This window comes from Crinia signifera, chromosome 3 (assembly GCF_055691185.1).
Source record: "Crinia signifera chromosome 3, ASM5569118v1, whole genome shotgun sequence".
In the NCBI taxonomy this organism is placed as follows: Eukaryota; Metazoa; Chordata; class Amphibia; order Anura; family Myobatrachidae; genus Crinia; species Crinia signifera.
Window position 1 is genome coordinate 90,819,959 of NC_139219.1, and position 24,068 is coordinate 90,844,026.

General features: G+C 44.8%; 1 protein-coding gene across 1 annotated transcript in view; it reads right to left on the bottom strand.

The window, feature by feature from the left end:
* SYNE1 (spectrin repeat containing nuclear envelope protein 1) overlaps nucleotides 1-24,068 on the bottom strand; it is a 503,588-nt gene that overhangs the window by 210,343 nt on the left and 269,177 nt on the right. Inside the window, 12 exon segments of the mRNA XM_083176202.1 lie at nucleotides 2,013-2,149; nucleotides 5,175-5,531; nucleotides 6,421-6,585; nucleotides 9,016-9,325; nucleotides 10,361-10,533; nucleotides 10,983-11,274; nucleotides 12,790-12,945; nucleotides 13,675-13,880; nucleotides 15,284-15,396; nucleotides 16,194-16,401; nucleotides 16,763-16,966; nucleotides 19,372-19,473. Coding sequence (XP_083032328.1) covers nucleotides 2,013-2,149; nucleotides 5,175-5,531; nucleotides 6,421-6,585; nucleotides 9,016-9,325; nucleotides 10,361-10,533; nucleotides 10,983-11,274; nucleotides 12,790-12,945; nucleotides 13,675-13,880; nucleotides 15,284-15,396; nucleotides 16,194-16,401; nucleotides 16,763-16,966; nucleotides 19,372-19,473 — 2,423 coding nt within the window.

A 24,068-nucleotide genomic window follows, 5' to 3' on the forward strand; every position in this document is an offset into this window, starting at 1 on the left:
CAGCATGCCCTAGCACAGTTTTGCTATTAAAGAATGTTAAAACTGTTGCAGGGCATGCCGGGATGTGTAGTATCACAACATCTTGAAAGCCAGAGGTTGGCTCGGCCTGCACTACAATATCTAACACTGCATACGCAATGGTGCAGTATGTAGTTATGTTTATTTAAGCTGGGTACATACTATACTAGATAATACTGTATATTTAATGATTCTGCCAGTTGCAACCGTCTAGTGTGTACGCACTACGGTGCTGACAACGTACACTCCAGCGTGTCATCAGAGATATCTTTCATCTTCTGTTCATACAAGGAGATGGAAGTCATCGCTTTAACCAAGTGTGTATGCACTTGCCAATGCCGGCTAGCCCTCCAATGTCAGGTCACGTAATTTGTACATAACATTAGGCTTATCATACAGTACCATCCCTTTGACCAGTGGCATAACTATGGTGTGGAAGCCCCAGCTGTGGCTTGGGGGAGCCAGCAGTCTTGGGGCGCACTGAAAAATACCTGCTGTCCTGTACAATTACACAGTTTGCTGTCACTCAGTAGTAGTGGGCGGCAGTGGCTGTGTACTGCAGCTGCGTACCGTAGGTGACAGCATATCTCATATTCCTTGCCACCCCACCCCCCATTCTCCTCTTCGCCTCCTCCACACCTGGGGGCAGCTGGTGTCGTTACCCGCACACACTTCCGCTAGTATCCCCAGTCGGTCCTTCAAAGCTGAGTCTGGTGACGGAAGGTGACAGTATGTCAGTCGATGGGATGTCTTCCCTGTTATGCTGCATGGGCGACCGTCACTCCTGGGGAGCTGCAGCACTGGTAACCAGTCTGCACCATTGTCATGGGCACAATTTCTTTGGCAGGGGGAGATACATTTATAGTTACGCCACTGCCTTTGACAGTGATACTCTTACACAGGTTCGGTGGCTCAATAAATCAGGTGAAATACAATTCAATCAGCCAGCAACAGAACCTGTGTAATTGATTATGGTGCCAGGTTTAATTGTCTAAACTGAAGTTTAGACAATTAAAGAGCTGGAGCAATGTATATAATAAATATAACATATGTACTGTTTGAGCAGGCATTTACATAGAATATACAAATATTGTAAAGAAAAGGCTGAATGAGATACGACAACCTTTCTTTTTACTGACACAAGGAGATGTGGGGTTGGGTAGGGGGTGTTGTGCTGTAATGTGGATAATGAAGGGGTAGTGAAAGGGGGAGACTGCTGTAAGGTAGGCCGTGAAAGGGGGTAGGGTGCCATGAGGTGGACAGTGAAGGGGGTATCTGCTGTGTGGTTGGCAGTAAAGCAGGGAGACCGCTGTGTGGAGGCGGTGAAGGGGTAATGGTTGTGAAATGGGTAGTGAAGGAGGGAAAATGCTGTGAGGTGGGCAATGACAGGGGACGAGTGCTGTGAGGTGGACAGTTATGGGGGTAACTGCTGTTAGATGGGTAGTGGAGGAGTGAGAACGCTGTGAGGTGGGCAATGACGGGGAAGGAATGCTATGAGATGGATAGTGAAGGGGGTGTAGTACTGTGAGGTGTACATTAGAGTTGCGGAGGGTCCTCCATCCCACTCTCAGAGTAGGTGGCCCAGTCATTACGTACACTAGCATAAGCCGCTAATGTACTAATGTAACCCTTGCTTTTTAACTGCGCTATCACCACTTTATTTTAATGACTATGTAACTTATATGCTTCAGCCAAGCTGCACAGACTGTGGAGAGGAACCAACCTGCCTGTCATTACTTGAAACAGCCACCAGGATTCGGTCATCGACCACGAGATGAACCAATGCATGGCAAGAAAGTAATGATTTTGCCATAAATTATTGTATGTACTCCTTGCCCCCAGCATATCCTGTGAGGCCATGCCCCCTACATTGAGGCCACACCCCTTTCCTTGTTGCCACTGTCCATGTTCCAACCCTGTCATTTTCTTCTGGATCTGCCCTTGGATCTAAGTAATTGGTTTTATAATCAGAGACTGGTCTTGCAATACTATACCTGTTGTGCTCCTTAATTAAAGCAGAAACTTTTGCAGAATATACACTCAAATCCTTAGAAAATTTGCAGAGGTCATTTAGTTGTGTTTTCAAGTCATCTGTAAGATGTTCAGCACCAGTAAGAGCATCCAAGGCATCCTGTAAATGAGAGATTGTATTCTTATTTTAAACAGTGAAAAACCAAATGCCGATCTCTTGTTTTCATTTCATGTGCAGAGTCTAAGTTTAGACTTTCTTCTTTTCAGGCAAATTTCCATTTTTGGTGTTTGTGTCGCAGCTGGAAGGGAAAAGCGACTGACTAAAGACTTATGCCAACTGTAGTAGATAGGCTTAAAGCAATGCATTTATTATTTTCCTCAATTTATATGGTGCCACAAAGCACATAAACAAATGAGCAAGACAAGAAAACAGAGACAGTGTGATTCAGGTTCCATTTGATTTTGACCATGCAATGTCAGATTTTGGTTAACTGCCATTTATACGTGCTTTAGATATAAGGTGTATACACATGGCGTGGTCTGGGGGTAACACTAGCAAACAGTGAAAATGCTTCCGAAACAAAAATAGTCATTTCTAGTTTATTTGAGCATGGGAAATACGAATATGGCATTTAAAATGCTGAGTTAGCTCTATGTTCTGAGATATATAACCATATTTCATTAAATGCTAGAGAATTTGAAGAATTTTCGAAAAATACTAGGGATTTTTTTTATTTAAATAAATTGTAGGTTGGCAATCCTTAGTACAGGTATCCTGAGTTATTGTCAGCCATATTTATTTATTTATTTATTAACAGTTTTTTATACAGCGCATACATATTCCGCAGCGCTTTACAGAGTATAGTCTTATATAGCGCATACATATTCCGCAGCGCTTTACAGAGTATAGTCTTATATAGCGCATACATATTCCGCAGCGCTTTACAGAGTATAGTCTTATATAGCGCATACATATTCCGCAGCGCTTTACAGAGTATAGTCCCTGCCCCAGTGGAGCTTACAATCTATGTTCCCTACCACACGTACATGTACACACAGACATTCTAGGGTTAATTTGTTAGGAGCCAATTAGCCTACCAGTATATTTTTGGATTGTGGGAGGAAACTGGAGTACCCGAAGGAAAACCACGCAAGTACGGGGAGAATATCCAAACTCCGCACAGTTAGGGCCATGGTGGGAATCAAACCCATGACCTCAGCGCTGTGAGGCAGTAATGCTAACCATTACACCATCCGTACAGCCATATTTTGCCTAGGACGCCAGCCACTGGAGGGCGGCACTTCGCCCCTCGCCTCTCGCATGGAGGCTGCAGGGGTGTCCGTGCCGGGTACCTGCGGCACTGTGTGATCTGGCGGCGGGGTCCCTGCAGTGATGTGCGCTATCCGGCAGCCAGGCGGCGGCGCGGGAAGCGCTGCTGGGTTTGAAAACATTCCGCATGCTGATTGGCTGAGATTCAGCCAATCAGCGTGCGGCGAGTTTTTAAACCCAACAGCGCTTCCCGCGCCGCCGCCTGGCTGACGGATTGCGCACATCACTGCAGGGACCCCGCCGCCAGATCACACAGTGCCGCAGGTACCCCCCCCCCCGTAGGCACTGGGGCGCCCCACCCCCCCTCGCCTGGGGCGCTCCGGTGCCTTGCACCGGCCCTGGCCACTTCTGTTGTGTACAGATATCATATGAATATAATATTGTTTTTTACTACAGAAGTACATGTATCACAAGTAGTGTATCTAAAAAACTAGAGCTAATAAACAAATTCTAAGGTCATATTCGATTTTCCTGACCCAAATTTAGTAAAAAAAAGCAAATAAATAAAAAGTTGTTTTTTTGTTGGCTAGTGTAATTTATCGCATGTAAACAACTCCCAGGGAGCTGCAGGTGGGGAGGAAATTTGAAAACTGGCATTCAAAAGAATGGGGTTGCTAATGGGCTGAGAGAGCTCACAGGAAAAAAATGGTGCAAGTCCGCACTAATAATCACAGGTAAAAAATCAAGCACATGGATAGCGGTGGTCTAGCCGCAGAGAAGCATGCATACAGATGTAGCCACGCTCATCAAGGATGCGATCCAGCCGCTCGTGCATGAAGAGCACACCTATTCGCACCCATTAGGGAGAACAATTGCAGAACCGCAGGTCAGTGCTGAAGCAGTTCTTGCCAACTTATTAACCCTATAAGTGCCAACGTTGCTGTGAGAGATGTGCAAAAATGTGTAACACTCACATCACCTGTGTTATTGAGGGGCGCAATATTTAAATAAACGTAAATTTATTGACTTCAGATCATCCTATTATTTTTTCGTTCGTCCACCCACCTCCTTTTAGTCTGTTAACTCTTATGAGCAGGGCCCTCCTTCCTCACGTACTCACCCTACCTCTTTACCTCACCTGTGCTCCTGCCCTGTTCTTCCCTTCCTCTACTTCATCTTCAGTCTCCTCGACAATTTCGACACCTACTTCAGAACTGATGCTGATTTTAGTTCTATCAGCTATACCCCTATTTATGCTATATTTTATCAACACACCCTGCACGTTACCTTGTAATTTGTTTTTTGTTTGCTATGTACGGCGCTGCGGACTCTTTGCGGCGCCTTATAAATAAACAAACTACTACTACTACATGGGGTGATTTTAGCCCCATTTCTAAGCGATCTGACTAGAAAAAGAGCACCGATTGCTCCATGTGTATGCCCTGCAGCGATGGCGATGTGCACGTCACTATCACCCGCAGGGTAAGACAGCTATAAACAATAGGCAAAACCCCACTCACAGCATCGCGGGGTGCATCGCTAGTGCCACAAGATGTGGTGAGCGATTGCGATTACGCCCATTTCACAGCACGGAGGCAGCAGTCGCCCCATTTGTACTGAGCTTTAAGTGATTCATATTCCGTGACTACGACCCTGGCATTTTTAGCAGATATTTTGCACAACTCTCACTGGAATGTCGGCAATCAAGGGGTTAAACCACGCAGCAGCTGTAAATATCACAATCCTGTAATGTGGACCTTGCAAGCTACAGGAAACACAGAATAAATTCATCCTGATTTATTATCTCAGCATTTAGCTGAGAATTCTGTATGTGTATACAATATGTGCTATGCTCACTTATCATACAGCACGGATTAACACGGTGTAGACCATGAAGCAAGAATTTCGGTCTCACCTTCTCCCTTTGCCAATTTTCTGCTATTTCTTTGTCGGCAATCTTGCCTTGCCCTTGCATAAGTTTCTGTGCCCATTTTTCCAGAAACAGACTGAATTCCTTAACAGCATCTTCAAGCTTAGAGATTCGGGATGTAAAGTCTTGCTCTGAGATTGCCATCTGACTCAACAGGGTCTCCAAAGTGTTCTGACTTTGACAGACACTTTCCTCCCACTGCTTCCAGTCGGCCTGCAGGCCTTGGATCTCTGTATCCATGTGTTCACATCCGCTAGCAGTAGTGTTCTTCCTCACTGCCGGAGCCAGGGTTTCAACTCTGCTTAGGCGTTCCGCTCCGGTCTGTCTGGAATCCATCAGCTCCTGCAATGGAAAAAAATCATCTCTATAGCAACCAAAGTTGTTTTCAGCCTTTATACACAGAGAAACACTGACACAGTTTACAAAGTTGTACAACAAGAATTCACTGCAACGTGGTACATGTGTATTTTCAGGCAAATGGGGGGATTGCATGTGTGCACAACTGCAAATTATTCTCATTAGCTTAGGCTCTACTTGTTGAAAATGAAAACTTAGATAAATGGCAACAAAGATAATCTCAGCTAATATAAAACACTGATCAGACGAGACTGAGGTAATTCAGATTTGATTGCATGGCTGCGAATTCACAGGAAAGGCGATTATCGAATGACTGCGCACTTGTACGACGCGGAGTACGCCTGTGTGAGGTCATCCTGCGATAAAATCCAATGTCTTTTCTAATAGCTGGCAGTACACAAGCTGACAGACAGGAAGCCCGCACTTGATGGGTGTCAGCCTGCCGTTTACTGGGAGTGTTAGAGAAAAAGTAGGTGTACCCAGGTGTGTTCAGGGAGGAAGTGACGTCAGCTCTGGACCCAATCAGCCTGTTTCTATCGCACTGGCCAAGTAGGTCCTGGGCTACACACAGACTGCACACATTTGAAAAATCATTTGATGTTGAGCGATTGTGAATGGATTTGCAGCTAATCACAGGGATTCAATATGTTCGCAAGCTTTTCGCAGGCTTGCACAGGGCGGGATTTAACTGTGGCCTGGGCAGCGAATACCTGGTCACGGGGCTCTACATTATAGCAGCCGAGCGAACAGGTCTGAATAACCCCCATAAGCTACTGTCATGTCATTGCCCTGCCTACCTCAATGTCCTCGTGGATGAAAGCGGAATAATGATAACACAGCCATTCTCCAGGCAAATTTTATTCCGGCAACTAACCTGAACCTTTGTCATTTTCTTCTGGATGGCAGAGGCATCTCCGGAAACATCTGACCAGCGGTGAAGCTCTTCTTTGGCCGAATGGAGCCAGTCGGTGAATTCATGCACTGCATCCAGGTACATCAAGTGATCCTTCACAATGTCTTCAATATTCCTCATCTTTTCCTGGGCACACAAAACAATATTTCGTCATTTCCTATTCTCATATAGTGATCTGATCGCCAAACAGGAGTTTACAATACAATAGGAAGCCATCTTTGATATTGTTATTTACAGCTTAGCATCCATACAGCATCCATAGTTTTGGAATAATTAGTACTGTAATGGGTACTACTGTAATAATAAAAATGTGAGGTAAGCAGAATACATTACATATCTCCTTATGGCCCTGACACAACATATATTTAGGAAAAAAACCTTTTGTATCCCAATTGCAAACTGAGGGCCAGATTCTATAAGCTTCAAAAGTGATAAAATTGAGAGTGATAAACAGCCAGCCAATCAGCTCCTGCCTGACATTTTTCAAACACAGTGTGTGGCATGGCAGGTACAGTAGGAGCTGATTGGCTGGCTGTTTATCACTCTCCATTTTATCACTTTTGAAGCTTATAGAATCTGGCCCTGAGTGAGAAATATACACATAATAATCAGATAATACAGAGATCTTGGTTGCATATATCTGCAGATATAGGGCTGAGCCCCCAGGCCGTACCTCAAGGCGTCTCTGTGTCACTCGGGGTCCCTAATACTGGGTATGGGTCCAGACCCCCAGTGACACAGAGACACCTTGACATACGGCCTGGGGGCTTAGCCCTATATCGGCAGATATATGCAACCAAGATCTCTGTATTATCTGATTATATTTATGTAGTTATTTCTCACTCAGTGTGCAATTGGGATACAAAATGTTTTTTCCTAACCAGAATTACCCCTCCCTTTTGGCACCTGAGTGACATTACAATCTGATTGAGCAGCTTGCCAACAAATGTGTTGTGTAGTTGAGACAACATACTGTATATTTAGCCTTCTGTAACAAACTCTTATCTAAGATCATAATACTGTATACTATTTTATAGGCCGGAGCAAACATACCTGGCCAGACATTACTATAAGGCGTTTATAGCATAGTGCATAATAATTCTCCTGTATATGTTGCTATTCCAATAAAAATATTAAATAACCCCCACCTTACATTATAAGGGCCTTTCTTCAGGCTTGTAGCAAACCGCAGGCCTATTCAGTTGCAGCTGGTGGCAGTAACTAATAACTGTATGTCTATGCACCCTAATGAGATGTAAACAGAAACCTGCAGTACTGTATGTACTGTTGCTGCTGCTGCTGCCACAAGTGTATTAACCCATATCTCCAGGCTCTTAACACGTAATCTATGGTTTAAGAGGAGTTAGCCATAGCTGTATTGCAGGAGGAAATGGGCATAAAATTAAATACCTTAGCTCGGGCATTAAAGTTTGATGCTATCCTCCTACAGTAATGCTTGTCTACTTTTCTCCAGGAGAAGCCCGAAGAGGAGATGCTGCTGTGCACTTCAGCAGCGGACTGGGCTCTGATGTCATCAAGCCCCACCCACACTGATGCTGCGAGTAAGGAGCACACTCACAATACTGCAAGTAGGGGGCAGGGTGAAAATGAAGGAATTTGCATAATTCTAGCCCTTATCCTTCACTGCAGTGCCCTCTACATTCTGGCCCTCATTCTAATCCTTTCGCTCCCCTACGTCTTCACACAGTGGAGCGATGTTTAGCTTCTGCGCATGCGAATATGCATATGCAGTTATGAGCATGTGTAGGCTCTGTTTGCAAACTAATTATTCGGCGGCCTGTTCGCACGGAGCAGTGCGGGAATGGGGAGGCAGGGACGGGTAGCACCCATGGGAATGGCCAGTGTTTCATGGGCATTCCCATGGTAATGCAGCCATGATGCGGGTGCAGGGAGCAGGCAGCTGATGTCAGCGGATGTTAGCTGCCCGCCCTCTTCCCGTACCAGGGCGCCACAAATCTGAGACACTCAGAGTGTGACTCAGATTTGCGAACTCCTTGGAAATCATTCCATTTGATGGTCAGCGACCATCGAATGATTTCATCCCTGCATGCAAAACATTCATTTGCAAGCGTGCTGGGAAAATTGGCATGCGAGTGGGGGGGGGGGGGGGGGGGGGGGGGCAGACGGTCATGCAGGTGGTGGTATTCGGTTGATTTGCAAGGCTGCGAAATCCGCAGCCATGCGAGTCAACCAGAATTACCTCCTCTCTCTGCTTCATTAGAATGCAGGAGATCTGCCTGTTCTCCTGGGGATAAGTTGGGTCTACCCGATAAATCTGGCGTTTTCCACAATTTATGGAAGACTAGGTAAAAAAGGGGACGCCCCATAGAGTTATACATGGAAACAACAAATTGCACAACTAATTGTTTCTAATCATAGCAACATAAACCGATATGCATGCAGTATTTACTATGTACTTTATAAATCAGGCCGAAATCGGTGTGATACCAATGTTGGGGGTTATTAAGATTATGACATGTTATCAAATTCAAAAAGATTTGCATCTAGGTAAAGTAAAGCAGTAAATAAAATTACTTTGGCAACAGTCATGATGTCACTGAAGTGTGTTTTTAGCTCATTCTGTGCTATTTCGGAGAAAGACGGGTCCTCAGTCTTCTGATGTAATTCCTTTGTCTTCTCAATAAGATGGTGAAGAGTAGTGGAGTGATCTTCCACGTCTGACACGATTGCCTGGATGTGGTCTAACTGATTAAATTTCTCTTTCAGACCATTTTCCTGCTGAATGGGCTTTTCCAGTTTATTATCCACAGACTCCAGCCACTGTTCCATCTGATTCTTCCGTTCCATGTGTTCATTCCACTGATTGATCACAGCCTCTAGCCCACTACAATTATACAATAAAGTAAAGCAGAAATCTGTGAAGCTCTTGGTGCAATATAAATAATAGGGTTTTGAAATTTTCAGAAATAAAAGAAAACACATCAATACAAGTGCATAAATTATTGTCAAAGCTGTCATGATAGTTCATAAATCAATGCATTGGGGCAGATGTATTAAGCTTTAACAAGAGATAAATCCAAGGGTGATAAGGAGAGATAAGCGTCAAGCCAATCACCTGTTAACTGCCATGTTACAGGCTGTGTTTGAAAAAAGTCAGCAAGGAGCTGATTGGCTGGATGTTTATCTCTCCTTATCATCCTTGCATTTATCTTTTGTTAAGGCTTAATACATCTGCCCCCATTTCTGTAATCTAGGATTACGGGATTGAATTATAAGTAATATGAAGCAATGACCCTGGGTGTGAAGAGCAGAGGAAGGGTGAGAGTAGTGACAGTAAAGGAGGGAGGGTGTAGGGAGTGTGTGGGGAACAACAGGCAACCATGCGAGGGGATGTGTTACAAAAAGACATCCCCTCGCATTTGCCCGCTGTTGGAGAAATCCATTGGTGGTCACCAAAACATCAAATAATTTCTCCAGGGCTAGGAAATATAAGTCAATGGAGACTGACTTATATTTGCAGGCTCTGGGCTGAAGACAAGGGGGGCGTCAGCCGCCTGCTCCCGGAACACCGCATCACTCCTGCATTAACATGGGAACTTCCTGCATTTGCTTGGGAACACCCATGAAATGCTGGGCAATTCCCTGTCAGAGTGCCGCCACCGCCACCATAACACCCCCCCACCCCCATGTGAGAGCCACGCCGACAGTGCAGAAGCCCTACACATGCGCATAACTGATTATGCACATGCTCAGGGCACAACCATCAGTCCCCCGTGCAAACGCGCGGGTACTGAGTGGATCAGAATCAGGGCCATTGCACCTAACCTTTTGCATAATAACTAAAGATACTAATGCTAATCTGAAAAATATTGCTATAAGTATATAAGATATTAATGTCAGAAGGGTGATTATACCTTACCTGAGGCACCTAGTGGCTGTGCTATTGACAGTTCCACAAACATCCTTTAATGTTTGTAGCTGCATCTGGATTACCAACTGTCCATCTGTGTTACTGCTCTTAAGAGCCTGTTCCCCTTTACCAATGGCCAAGTTCAGCTTGACCTCGCCTTCACCTTTAACTAGTAGCATTTCCTAAGACAGAGCAGAGATTTCCACTTTAGAAATGATTAAACACAATAAAAGGCATTTCCAAGTCATGGGTGCGACTTGCTGCGTCATGCGGGCACTAGCGCCCATATAGCCTGAATAAGCATGGCTACATCTACACGTGAAAACACACTTTACAGCAGGGTAGCCAAACCTGTCCTCAAGATCTACCAATGGTGCATGTTTTCCAGGCAACCTGTGGATCTATAGTAGGAATGAATGCAGCAGGTTTTAAAATGTGACAGTAATGACTACAGCTGTGCACCAGCTAGGTAACCTGGAAAACGTGGACCGTTGGTAGATCTCGAGAACCGGTTTGGCCACCCCTGCTTTACATGATCTCCCTTCTGTTTCAGTATGACTTGTGATTTATGTAGCTGTAATAATGCTAAATCTATATACAGTAATTTCCTGACAATTATCCAAGTCCTCACCTGAACTTGCTGTAGACGTTTCTCAAGTGTACTTTTACTACCCACTGTACTCTCCGTGGTGGATAACCTGTCCTGCATATCTTTCAGCCATGACCATGTACTCTGCAAAGCTTCCTCAAAAATCTGGTGGTCTTGGAGAGCCACCTGGCAGACACGGAGCTTGTCCTTTATCATTTTCACCAGGGTCTGGTAATTAGTGAGAAGCTGAGAAGACAGGCGTACTTCTTGCCCATCACCTCTTCCATTTTCATGAAGTACTTGAGCTCGTTGAGACAGTTTCTCAAATGATTCCCTAAAACACAGCATTGATTAGTAAGTAGATGCATTTACTTCATGTTTTAAATCTGCAGATGCATTCCAATAGTTACTGTGCGGTGACAGGTCGGTAGCTTTCATTGGTGAGCATATTGGGGGTGTAGCTGTGGCAGGGACTATTTTAATTTCACTAGCACCTACTTTCAGACTTTCTGAGCGACCATAAAATTGCTCAAATGTCTGATGCAACTAGTTGAGCCTCACACCGGTGGGTGTATGAGTAGACAGCCCATCAACTGTGGCATTAGCATAAATTATGCGTAGGGGCTGTGACAAAAGTCATAGTTACTTGTGCAAAGGGTATCAGGCTCTATATGTGCAGCATGAAATGAATGTATAATGTCACAAAGCAGAAATGACCTATGTGCACAACAGACAACTACCTGGAATACAACCCTGATGTTTTACATATAGCAGTATTGTGATTACACTAGAAGAGAGGATTCCTCATGTTATTCTGGATAATCATGCTCCATGAACGGTCACTGTTAATAAAGCCTAGCTCTATAAATAACAGACCAAACATAGGCCCTTATTCTGCTTCACTTGCAAAGGCAAATTCCTTCTCAAATGGACAAAAACATGTGCGCTGCAGGTGGGGCAGATGTAACGTGTAGAGAGAGTTAGAATTGGGTGAATTGTTTTGTTTCTGTGCAGGGAAAATACTGGCTGCTTTATTTGTACACTGCAATATAGATCTGACTTTGAAGTAAAACCACACCCAAATCTAATTCTCTCTGCATATGTTACATCTGCCCCACCTGCAGTGAACATGGTTTTGTCCATTTGAGAAGGAATTTGCCTTTGAGAGTGAACTAGAATAAGGGCCATACTGTAAAGAAAGATCAAAAAATGAAGAAACGGTGGTAACTTTACTCTAAGACTCTTACAAATGTTTCTGCAATTGGGGGTTCTACAGACCTGATCGCTGCTGTGTGACATTGCAGCGGCCTGCAATCAGGTAGCTGTTGCCCCACCAGGGAGAAATCCTGCTCTATGCAAGTCTGCAAATGACTTGTGAAAATATTGATGCTCACCGGCCAGCTGCAAATCTATACGCAACTCGCTCACCATTGAATGATTTTTCCGGTCTGTGCAAGTGTGTGTACAGTAACTCTGACCTTCCACAACTCTGTGACAGAGACAGGCTGACCAAGGCCAGAGATGAAGTCACACACCCTCCCTGAAAAAGCCTGGGAACATCTGCATTATTCATGATACTCTACAAAAATGGGCGATATACAGTACAACCCAAAAAACAGCGACTTCCTGTCAATCAAACAGCGGCCAAGTTGTGAATATAAAAGTTGCAGATTTTTGTTGCTATTTGCCGTCGTGCATGCGCACTGCGACCCAGATGCATACGCAGTCGTCCCATAATCGATCGGCTTGCAAATTCGAACAGCAGCGATCAGGTCTGAATAACCCCCAATGTTATAATTTCCATTCTACATATCACGAGACATTACGAATATAGGCTATATTTATTTACCGAGCTGCCAGTAACTCCTCCAGGTACATTTCCACTTTATGCATCTCGCTTTTCTTCTCAGGGATGTGTTGCTTACTCTCCCCAAGATTTTCTGTCCTTATCCGCTCCTCAAGCTCATGAATCCACAAACTTAGCTTTTTGTGTTGGTCTTCAAAGCTGAAAATGTACAGGTAGCTTTATGTGTTACACTCCATGTGCAGTGCCACTCATAATCATCCTCTTCTTATTGATAAACTATATTCCATCTATCTCATGTTCCCACACGTTTAATGCAGGCTAATGAGGAATTCTGCAGATCATAGAGTCTGGAGGTGTACAGAACATTCAACTGTTTGGCAATAAAGATCATTTACTAGCAATAAAATATGTGTACAAGGAGTAAATCTGTAAATAACAAAAAATAATTCGCACAGAACACCTACGTTCCGCAGCTGTCCAACCTTGCATCCAACATCTGTGTTTCCGGATGCAATTGTCCATTGTAGAAAGAGTAAAAACATCACTTTATTCTATATTATATCTGATGACAGTGAGAAGTCACCATAATGGTCTTTATTATTACATATGGCATTTTTATATGGTTGGTTGAATGTATGTATTGCTTTTTATCAGCAATGTTTTTCACTCCCTCACAAACATACTGTATATTGTTTTATATGACAGTGCCTAAATAGATTCGATGTAATGATGTACCCAGCTCAAATCAGCAGGGGAATCTGCATAGAAACTCCTGTCAGAGGTTACTGATACCTCAGGAGATGCCACCTTCCCTCCACTGCAAGTTCATAAAAATAGGCGTTTACATTGTGTGCTCCAAGGCTTTATGGTAATACTTTGTAGAGTACAACTTTATTACACAGTACAATATTCAGCACAGTTACGCACCTCCCCAGCTCCGAGACACAGTCTTCTAGGGCTTGCTTGTCCTTCAGACACTGCTTCTTCACAATCTGAAACTCTTTCTCTGCTTTTGATATCTTGTCCTGAATACTGAGCACAACTGGCTTTGGCAAACAGTAGTAAAGTTTTTCTCCTTCCTCGGTGGCAGCATCTAATTTACTCTGACCTTCATTGACCGAGTCCAGTATATTCTGTGTTAAATGCGGGGTGGAGAATATTTTATAATATGAATAGTGCAGTTGGCTCAGGGTGAGTGCCAACATTGCTGTGAATGATCCTCAAAATATCCACAAAAAATGCCATCATCACTCACAGTGACTGCTCCTATTAGTATAAATAAATACAAATACAGCCAACTCAATGAATTGAAGTTTACTTAAACATTGCACCCAAAAAAAGTACAGTCACTGTGGGCAGTGCCGGCATTTTTAACGGGTATTTTTATGATCTCTCACAGCAATGTTGGCACTCAAAGGGTTAAAGCGGCAATTATTTACACGACAAAATCCACTTTAAGAATATGGGCAGACCTGAGAAAATCCCAAACAGCCTGCACCCCACAGGCTTTTACATATTGGACCTTATATAGCAGCTTTGTTAACAAAGCAAAAAAGCAAGCAACTGGGCAAAAAACCATGCTGCACTGCAGTTGGGGCAGATGCAGTGGCGCCGGAACGGGGGGGGCGAGGGGGCAGCTTGCCCCCCCCAAAATTACTGAGGCGCTTATATAGGCGGGCGGGTGGGCGCAGTGGCGTCACTAGGCGGGTGCGGGGGGTGCGGCCCGCACCGGGTGTCACCAGTCAGTGGGGTGACACCAAAATCAGCCGTGCTGCTGCACCCCCCGCACCCGCCTAAAGACGCCACTGCCAACGGGAGACCCGGTCCCTGCATCTGCGCTCACACGCGCATAGGTAGCTGACAGCCGGGCAGACTGTATGTGCGCTGCCCGGTTGTACTAGTATCAGGAAGGAGTTTCTGTATTTTCACAGATCTCCTGCTGGACCGCCGGGCAGCCAATCAGGAGCGGCTATCAATGCCGCCGCTCCTGATTGGCTGCCCGCCGGTCCAGCGGGAGATATGAAAATAAAGATTATCCTGCCGGAGACTACAGCCGGGCAGCGCAGACTACAGCGGAGCGGAGCGCAGACTACAGCGGAGACTACAGCCGGGCAGTCTGGCACACAGGTACTGCGGGCGGACGGGTGATGAGGGGGGGGGGGGGGGTGAGATTATATCTTGCCCCCCCCAACCTAAAAACGTTCCAGCGCCCCTGGGCAGATGTAACATGCAGAGAGAGTTTTATTTGGGTGGGGTGTTTTCAAGCTGAAACTGCAGTGTAAAAATAACATCTGATGACTACACTACATGCAAAAGCAGTTAGTATTTACAATGCATAGAAATAAGATTAATGTATTTGCCCCCCTTGCATAGCAACATGGTTTGTTCCGGACAAAAAATTACTTGTGTTTCTGCTTTACTGAATCTGTCCCATTGGCCAAGATCAGCACTGTGTAGAAGTGCTTGTATAAGCATACACAGAATAATCCCGGAGTACTGTAAATGAGATTGGACAATTGCTTTGTCCTGTTTTTACCTGTAACTGTTGTATTTTGGCTTCCAACGTTTTGCTATCACCAGACCAGTCAGAAGAGGCTTTAACCCCCCTTTTTACTCCTTCAAACCATTCTTCAAATTCATTCATGGATTCTATGTTACAAATAAAAAAATATCAGTTCTTTAAATGTTTAGAACTCTATAACTGAATGATTGATAGATTACTTAATTTTTTTAGATAAAACTGTTTTTAAGTAAGTGTAAAACAATAAGAAAAGGGAAGTAGTGGGTGTTTACTTAATGAGTTATCCCCTGTTCCCCCTCCACAGACACAACAGCCTGATGATCAGCAACATAGAGTCGTGACCCCATTCTGAGGTGGTCGAGATCCACTTTGGGGTCAGGACCCACCGTTTGAGAACCGCTGGTCTAAACCCTTTGAGTGCCAAGTGAATTTGACAAAATAGGTGTGAAAATTGCCAAATAAACATTTTTATTCATCATAATGACCTGTAATGTTTACCTTATATAGAAAATATAAAAAAAAATGTACACAACACAACATGCAATCATGTATATTACAGAAAATGTAAACTTTTCAGAAGCCATTAACACCTACATGGAACAAATCCCCCCATATATTGCAGAACGCCAGGCTATGTGATGATATTTCCATTTATAGTGAACATTTTCATTCATTGCATTCATTGCTTGTGCGTGTTTTAATCTCTTTGGAGAACTACAGTACAGTTCCAATTTTTTTTTTCACTAAGTTGGTAGAGTAAGCTTATATTAAGTACACCAGGACAGGACAAAATTGTCCTATTGAAAAGTAAGTTGACATCATCCTAAATGTGCTTGAGTTGGGCAATCTATAAATACATCTCTGATTGGGGGAAATTAATTATGAATTATGTGGCTTCCCTTTCAATTTAATTCGCTATATTTACCACTGAATTGTTTTTCCAATGTCTCCTGAAGAACAGCTTGTGTTTTAAAGCAGAGTTGGTTTGTGGCTTCATATTTTTTCACTAGAGCTGTCACCGCCTCCCCAATAACTTCAAGCTCTGTGGAACGAAACTGCCGGCAGAGGCTGTTGAGATTCTCTTGCGTGGAATCAATGCTGGTTTGTTGGCTTTGCAGATCTTTCTGCATATCCTGTGTTAAAATATATTTAAATAAGTTCTGCATTATAAAGATGTAAGTTTAAAATCAATTATAAAACAATCAATCAAAAACATTTTGAAGTATTATTGTGAAAATAGAAATGCATCAAATTACTGATTTCAGGAATCAAAATGAAGAACCTCACCAAACTGGACAAAGCATTTTAAGGGGATATAGAGCAAAGTGGCTTCACATCCTGGCAGCTACTGTATCATTCCCCCTTCTAATATCCAATTATAACTTATTTCCCTATTTCAAACCTCTTGGAACCAAACTCCGTGATTGTCATTTATCACCACTTAGATGTACACCACCTTAATACATAAAATGCCACCAAAACATTGTACTGTACCTTCAGTTTCCTTAGATCTTCAGGTTCTTTGCTGTTGGTATATTTCAAAATTGATTCTTCAACTTTATTTAACCAGTCGGTCATCTGGTCAATGAATGTTTCCAGCTGCATTTTCTGCGCACTGAAATCATTCAGCGTTCCCTTGGCCACTTGAGACACTTCTTTAGCATGTTCCAGTTTCTGCCTTAAAGCTACTTCCATGAACTGTAACCAACAAAACATATATGGCAGCAATTCTTTAACACAGTAACAGCTGAATTTTATGATGTCTACTTTACTAGAATATAACTAGTCACACCACAAGCCATGGCCTCTGCTGGGGCATCACGCCCTGCATTATGTGCTACAATAACCACCACAAAGCATATAATATTATAAGTAAAGCAAGGCAAGCATTTTTTTTAGAGACAACAGAGCCATTTTGTACACATTAGAGGGATATTTCAGAAGATACTGGAAAAGGGACTGAAGACAGGGGTATGGACCAGTGGCAGTTTTTACCTAAGCGCTGCAAGACTGCAGCCCCTCCAGGTAAAATCCACCACTGTGCGTTGAATAAGTGAAGCCAGATGCAGTCAGTGACTTCCTATTGGAAGTCTGACCTGCCAGTCAACCAAGGCATTCCCATTGGGAGGTGTTCCCCTCCTCCGGTATGCCTCTATGGGCTGCTACAGCTGCAGCCTATAGAATCCGGGGTCTGCGCATGCTCAGTACTGAGGCCTATACTGTGATGTGCTGGTCCCTGTCATCTGCAGTGTACAGGCACCAAGACCATATTTTAGCTTAGAAGCTGGCGGCCAGCGCCTGCGCAGTACTTTAATGTCAAGTTCCAGACTGTGCAATCTTGGGTGCCGGACGGCTTCCCGACAGTCGGAATTCCAACAGTCATTACTCCAACGTCAGAATCCCGACTGCTCCCTCGTGGGGGTCCACGAGCCCTATAGAGGGAGAATAAAATAGGTGGCGAGCGCAGCTCACCACCGTGCCTGCAGCGTAGCTAGTGCAGCGAGCCCACAAGGGGCTTCATTGCGCTCCCCCCACTGTGCAGTCGGGAATCCGACGTAGGAAAAATGACCGTCGTGTGTTATACCACACCTGCAATCGCATTCGCATTCTTAAAAATGTGTACACGATAATTAGCAATATATTATGTGCTAATATTATATACATTTGATCTTATAGGTGGCCACCTTAATTAAGTATTTTATTTATATTTTTTATGTAACCAAAAATAAATTGTATTTGATTAACTCTTTTGAAACAGTCTCCATCCTTCTGCTATACATGTGTTCCCCTCCATGGTGTATTGGATATTGCATATATACTTTTTATTAATTAGCGCAGCCTTCACATTCCCTTTGGGTGTCTTGCATTGTGGTAATTGGCCACATCCTTTCATTATGGGCCCTTTCCACCATATTACACCTGTGGGCCCTTCATGCGTCAGTCCGATAGTGGACAGAAGAGGGGGTATTATAAAATTCTGGGTGTAAAAAGTTCATACTTGTATTCAGATCTTATGATTCTGAAATCTCAACAGTGAAATCGGGAAACTAGAACAATGGGCCTGATTTAGCGGTCGTTGGAGTAGCTATCGCTGCTGCTTGCATAGAAGAAGCAGTGATAGGACTAACACATTAGTGCAGAGGTTGGCATCACACCTCGGGTTGCATTACTGATTCTAGGACACAGTATTGGATAATCTCTGACATCATCAAACAGATGCCAATGGGCGTTGTGCAAGCTGACTGCAGAAGGGCTACATGGATGCCAGGAAGTTTCCGTCTTCTCAAAGGGGCGACACTACTCCTTAGCCACCCTCTCCCCACCCTCCAAACAGCAGCAAACTAACAATCACTTACAAAACGCTGTCTTCCTGTGTCCTATGTCACATGACCTATTCGCAAATGCTCAGAACAAGTTCTGCAGCTGCACACATTAATGAACATCAGCACCTTGGGGTGCAGGACAGCACTTCGTCCACATCTTCATAAGCCCCAATGCAATGGCACCTTGCACCCTTCCTTTAAATTTAATAGGATCAACCTCACAGTGTCGGTTTTTTAGTAGTATGATTCCTCCTCTGTATCTGTATGATCGTATATCAGTATTTGCTTATCATAGCAAGGGAATTCGTCTAGGCATTTTACTCCCCCTACTGTTTAAAACACAATAGTCTCAAAAAGTACTATAGTTATCTATAGTTCTCTTGGTGTTCAATATTGTAATCCGGGCTGTCTGTTCTTAAGACCAACCTATACAGCAACATACAGTAGCAGATAAGCAGTGTCCACATCAGAATACCCTACAAGGTTACACTATCCTAGTAGTGCATCCACAATCTCAGCAGAAACTTGTGTGCACGTTCCTTATGTCTTACCGCAGTTTCCCGCCTTTTTTTGTCAGTAAACAACATTGACTAGGACATGTTTGTATGACCAACTGTGTAACTCATGAAATAAGAAAGTAATATGCAGTAGTGAGATTGCTTATATTATGTCATGCATCTGTTTCTACAACTGGACATTATGTGTAGCATAAAACAGACAGCCACATTAGTTGTTTCAAAAGTAATTCTGTTGTAACATCAACTTTTTAATTAGACTTACCTGTAGCTCTGCTGGGGGCTCCTGGCTCTTTGTCAGATCTTTGAGCTCATAAACCTTGGAGTGAAATTCTTCCAGTTTCTGTCCTTTATTTGTGACTTCAGTCTGAAATATCCAGGGAAAGAAAATGGCGAACAAAGTATAAGACTAAAGCACAGCGTTAGTTTTCCAGAAATCCCTTGATTCCAGGCCAAACCACATTCCCCAGTTTGGAGTACGCAAACTAGTAAGAATTTTCCAGCACATCAGCTATTAAACTCTTGTAATCACTCAAATGAGCAGAAAAAACAATATTTCTCTTATGGTACAGCTTCCAGCATTTGTTAATCACTGCTGAGCGCACTGGCAGGGTCCTGTCCATGGGTGGCAGCGGTAGCTCAATGAAGGAAAGCTGCAGCTGTAGCTTTAACAACTGCTTACAGTGACACACGCTACTTGGGACAAATACCAATCATAATATAAAGTTGCACTAACGCATCATGCAGGTTTGAAAAGCTGTATATCCAAAAGCTTCTAATAAATGTGATTGAATATTGGCCTTTATTCTGGTTCACTCGCAAAGGCAAATTCCTTCTCAAATGGACAAAACCATGTGCACTGCTGGTGGGGGAGATGTCACTTGTGCAGAGAGAATTAGATTTGGTGGGGTTCTGCTTAAAAGTGAGATCTATATTGCAGTGTAAAAATAAAGCAGTCAGTATTTTCCCTGCACAGAAACAAAATAACGCACCCAAATGTATCTCTCCCTGCATGTTATATCTGGCCCCCCCCCCCCCCCCCCCCTTGCAGTGCACATGGTTTGGTCCATTTGAGAAGGAATTAGCCTTTGTTGGTGAACCAGAATAAGGGCCCTTATGTGTTCATTTGCAAATTATATTTAGGATATAAAGGGCCTGATTCAGACCTGCGTGCTAGGCTGCGTATATTCAAAGCGAGCAGGTTAACGCCGCTCCGCTGCCCCAGTGAATGATTTTTCTTCTGTGCGCTTCTGAAAGTAAGGACTTTTCAGATGAAGGGTCTTTCACGAATTGAGGGCGGGCGCTGACGTCATGTGACATCATCCTCCCACCCTGAGTGTTTGCTGGGGTCCGCCCAGTGTTTCTATGGGTGCACCCACCATTTTTTTGTGGGCACACCCATGAAACAATGGGTGCCCACCCCGAAACTGGATATCCACATTAGCGAATTCGGACCTGTATGAATGAACAGGTCTGAATCGGCCCAACACTGCACTTGATGCCTAAAGACAGAACACATCATTTAGTTGGAAACATGTTGGATTTACATCTGGATATCTATAAGACGATGGCACTCACAGCTATATTGTCAGCGCGGGCGGATTTTGTGTTCCCGGCTGTGACCGTGGTGGACCAGTGGAGGGCGCTGGAGAGCCAAAGGCAGAAGGTTTGATGTAGGACATACACGGGGAGATCAGGGCACAGCGAACCAGAGAGTTGACGGAGACCAGGAACAGGGGCGCGGAGTCTAACCTGCCAGCGGTATTCACCAGGGAGCCCCGCAAGGAACTTTGGACTTAGCTGCGTCTGACAGGCAGGTCGCGGCCCCCTGCCCTGGTCCTCTGGACGCAGGCAAGGGAGATGATACTGGAGAAGGAAAGGCAATCTGGAAACTGCGGAGGACTGCACAGGATGTCGACAGCTGAGGTAGACTGTGGTGCCGACAATGGTGCCGACGGCTGGTAGATGGCTCAGGTATATGCTGGAGAAATAGGACGTGGGTGATAAAGTCTCTATAGAGCACAGCAGCTGAATGTCGACGCTGGTGTCGACGGAGCCAGTCGCTAGTTCAGGACAAGATGGAGAATGTCGCTGAAAGGCTTGGAAGCCAATGGTGGTAATGGCGAGGCACCTGTACTCGACTGCAGAGGTGGAAAGGCAGGAGTCTTCTGGAGATGGATAACCCAGGAAGGTATAGCGGGTGCAGGTAACGCTGGAGAGAATCACAGGGGAGCCTGGAGATCTCGGAGTCTTGGAAACTTCTCTGTCACAGGAGAATACTGAGAGCAGGTAAGCAATTGTTCAAGACAAGGAAGGAAGGCCGCAGGCCGGCTTTATCCCCCTTGCTTGTCTGTGATTGGCTGCCAGCTGTAGCACCAATCAATGCTGGGAAAGGAGCACACACCTTGATCCAGGTACAGGTGTGTGGGTCAGAGGTGACGTGGATGGACAGCGGGGATTGGTCTGGGGAATCAGCTGACTTGAGAGTGTCATGGCGGCACCCATGCTGCCCGGGAACGGCGTGCGCTTGGCAGGGAACTATGGCAACTGACCGCGGGGACACAGGGGACATCGCGCCACACATCAGAAGCCATGCGGATGACAGACCTCTCACGCAGTACCGACCATCGAGATGGTAATGAGCGATGTTTCCGATGGTAAGATCTGCGGTTTGTGACAGTACCCCCTCCTTTTAGGGTGGGCACCGAACACCCTTTGGGCTTGGAAGGATGTTCCTGATGGAACTTTTCCCTTAGACGAGGAGCATGAACGTCTTCAGCATTGGTCCAACTTCTCTCCTCAGGACCATATCCCTTCCAGTCAATGAGATACTGAAGGCGTCCATAACGATGGCGAGAATCCACGATCTTTTTTATCTCAAACTCCACTCCTCGCTCAGTTCTGACTTGTGGTGATACCGGGGATGAAGACTGGAAGCGATTAAGAATTAGAGGTCGTAGCAAGGAGACATGAAAGGAGTTGGGAATGCGTAAAGACTTGGGTAATTTTATTTTGTATGCTACCGGGTTGATCTTCTGTTTGACAATATATGGACCTATGAATCGAGGCGCAAATTTCATTGAGGGGACCCTCAGTCGTATGTTTCGGGTAGACAGCCATACTTTGTCACCAGGACGGAATTCTGGTACTGCACGTCTCTTACGATCCGCAAAGAACTTGTAACGAACTGAAGCTTTCTTTAGATTGAAGTGCACTTTTTTCCAGATTTGTGAAAAGTGTCTCAGGGCTGCGGTAGCTGCTGGCACTTCGATGGTTGCTAATGCCTCGAAGGTGGGTGGCCTGGGATGTTGGCCATAAACAATGAAGAAGGGGGAGTGACCTGTGGATGAATGGTACCTGTAATTATGGGCAAACTCAGCCCAATGGAGTAGCTTGGACCAATCATCCTGGGAAGATGAGATGTACAGCCGTAGGAATGTCTCGAGGTCCTGATTGACTCTTTCTGTCTGGCCATTGGACTGCGGATGATAAGCAGATGAAAACTTCAATTTAATTTGAAGGGCTGAAGACAGGGCTCTCCAAAAGCGTGCCACAAATTGCACTCCTCGGTCAGAGACGATTTCTGTAGGCAGGCCATGGCTTTTGAAGATGTGCTGCACGAATAACTGCGCCAAAGTAGGAGCGGAGGGTAACCCGGAGAGAGGTATGAATCGGGCCATCTTCGAAAAACGGTCAACTACCACCCAGACGGTGTTGTATTCTTGGGACTTGGGTAACTCTGTGATGAAGTCCATTGAAATGTGCGTCCATGGACGCGTTGGAATAGATAAGGGGCAAAGTTTTCCAGCAGGAATTTGACGAGGGGTTTTATGCTGGGTACAGACAGTACACGATGCCACAAAGTCTTTGACGTCTTTTCTCATCTGGGGCCACCAGTAAGAACGTTGGAGGATTTCAAAAGTGCCCTGAACGCCAGGGTGTCCGGAGAATAAGGACTTGTGAGCCCAGGACAGCAGTCTTTGGCGGAGCTCAGGGGGTACAAGAGTTTTGCCAGGAGGAGGTACCGGAGAAAGTTGCGTGGGAGCAAATGCGATGGGGTCAATGATGGGATGATTCTCGGGTACTAGAGGATCCTCTTCCATGGAGCGAGATAAGGCATCGGCCTTTACGTTTTGAGAACCAGGACGGTACAGGATCTTGAAAGAAAATCTGGAAAAGAATAAAGACCACCGGGCCTGACGAGGATTCATACACTGAGCTGACTGCAAGTACAGGAGATTTTTATGATCAGTGTATATGATGACTGGAAACTTGGCGCCTTCCAGGAGATACCTCCATTCTTCGAGTGCTAATTTAATAGCCAGTAACTCCTGATCGCCTATGGAATAATTTCTCTCTGCTGGTAAGAATTTGCGTGAGAAAAAACCACAGGGATGCTGTTTCCCATCCTCGGATGTCTGAGACAGTACTGCACCTACCCCTATGTTGGAGGCATCGACTTCTAGGGAAAAAGGTCGTTCCATATCAGGCTGGGACAGAATGGGTGCAGAGATGAATGACTGTTTCAGCAACTGGAATGCCGACAAGGCCTCTGGGGACCAGACAGACGGGTTGCTACCCTTGCGGGTGAGAGCTGTAATAGGAGCAATCAGAGTGGAGAAACCCCGGATGAATTTTCGGTAATAGTTGGCGAAGCCAATAAAGCGTTGTACGGCTTTCAATGTAGTGGGTTGAGACCACCCAGTGATGACTTCCAATTTCTCGGGGTCCATGCTCAATTGTGACCCGGAAATTAGGTATCCTAGAAATGGGACTGAGGGTACCTCAAATGTGCATTTGGAGATCTTGCCGTAGAGTCGATTTTTTCTGAGACGGAGGAGGACCTCTTTGACTTGGGAGCGGTGTGAATGTAAGTCTCTGGAGAATATTAGAATGTCATCCAAATAGACCACAAGACAGATGTACAGCATGTCCCGGAAGACCTCATTAACGAATTGTTGA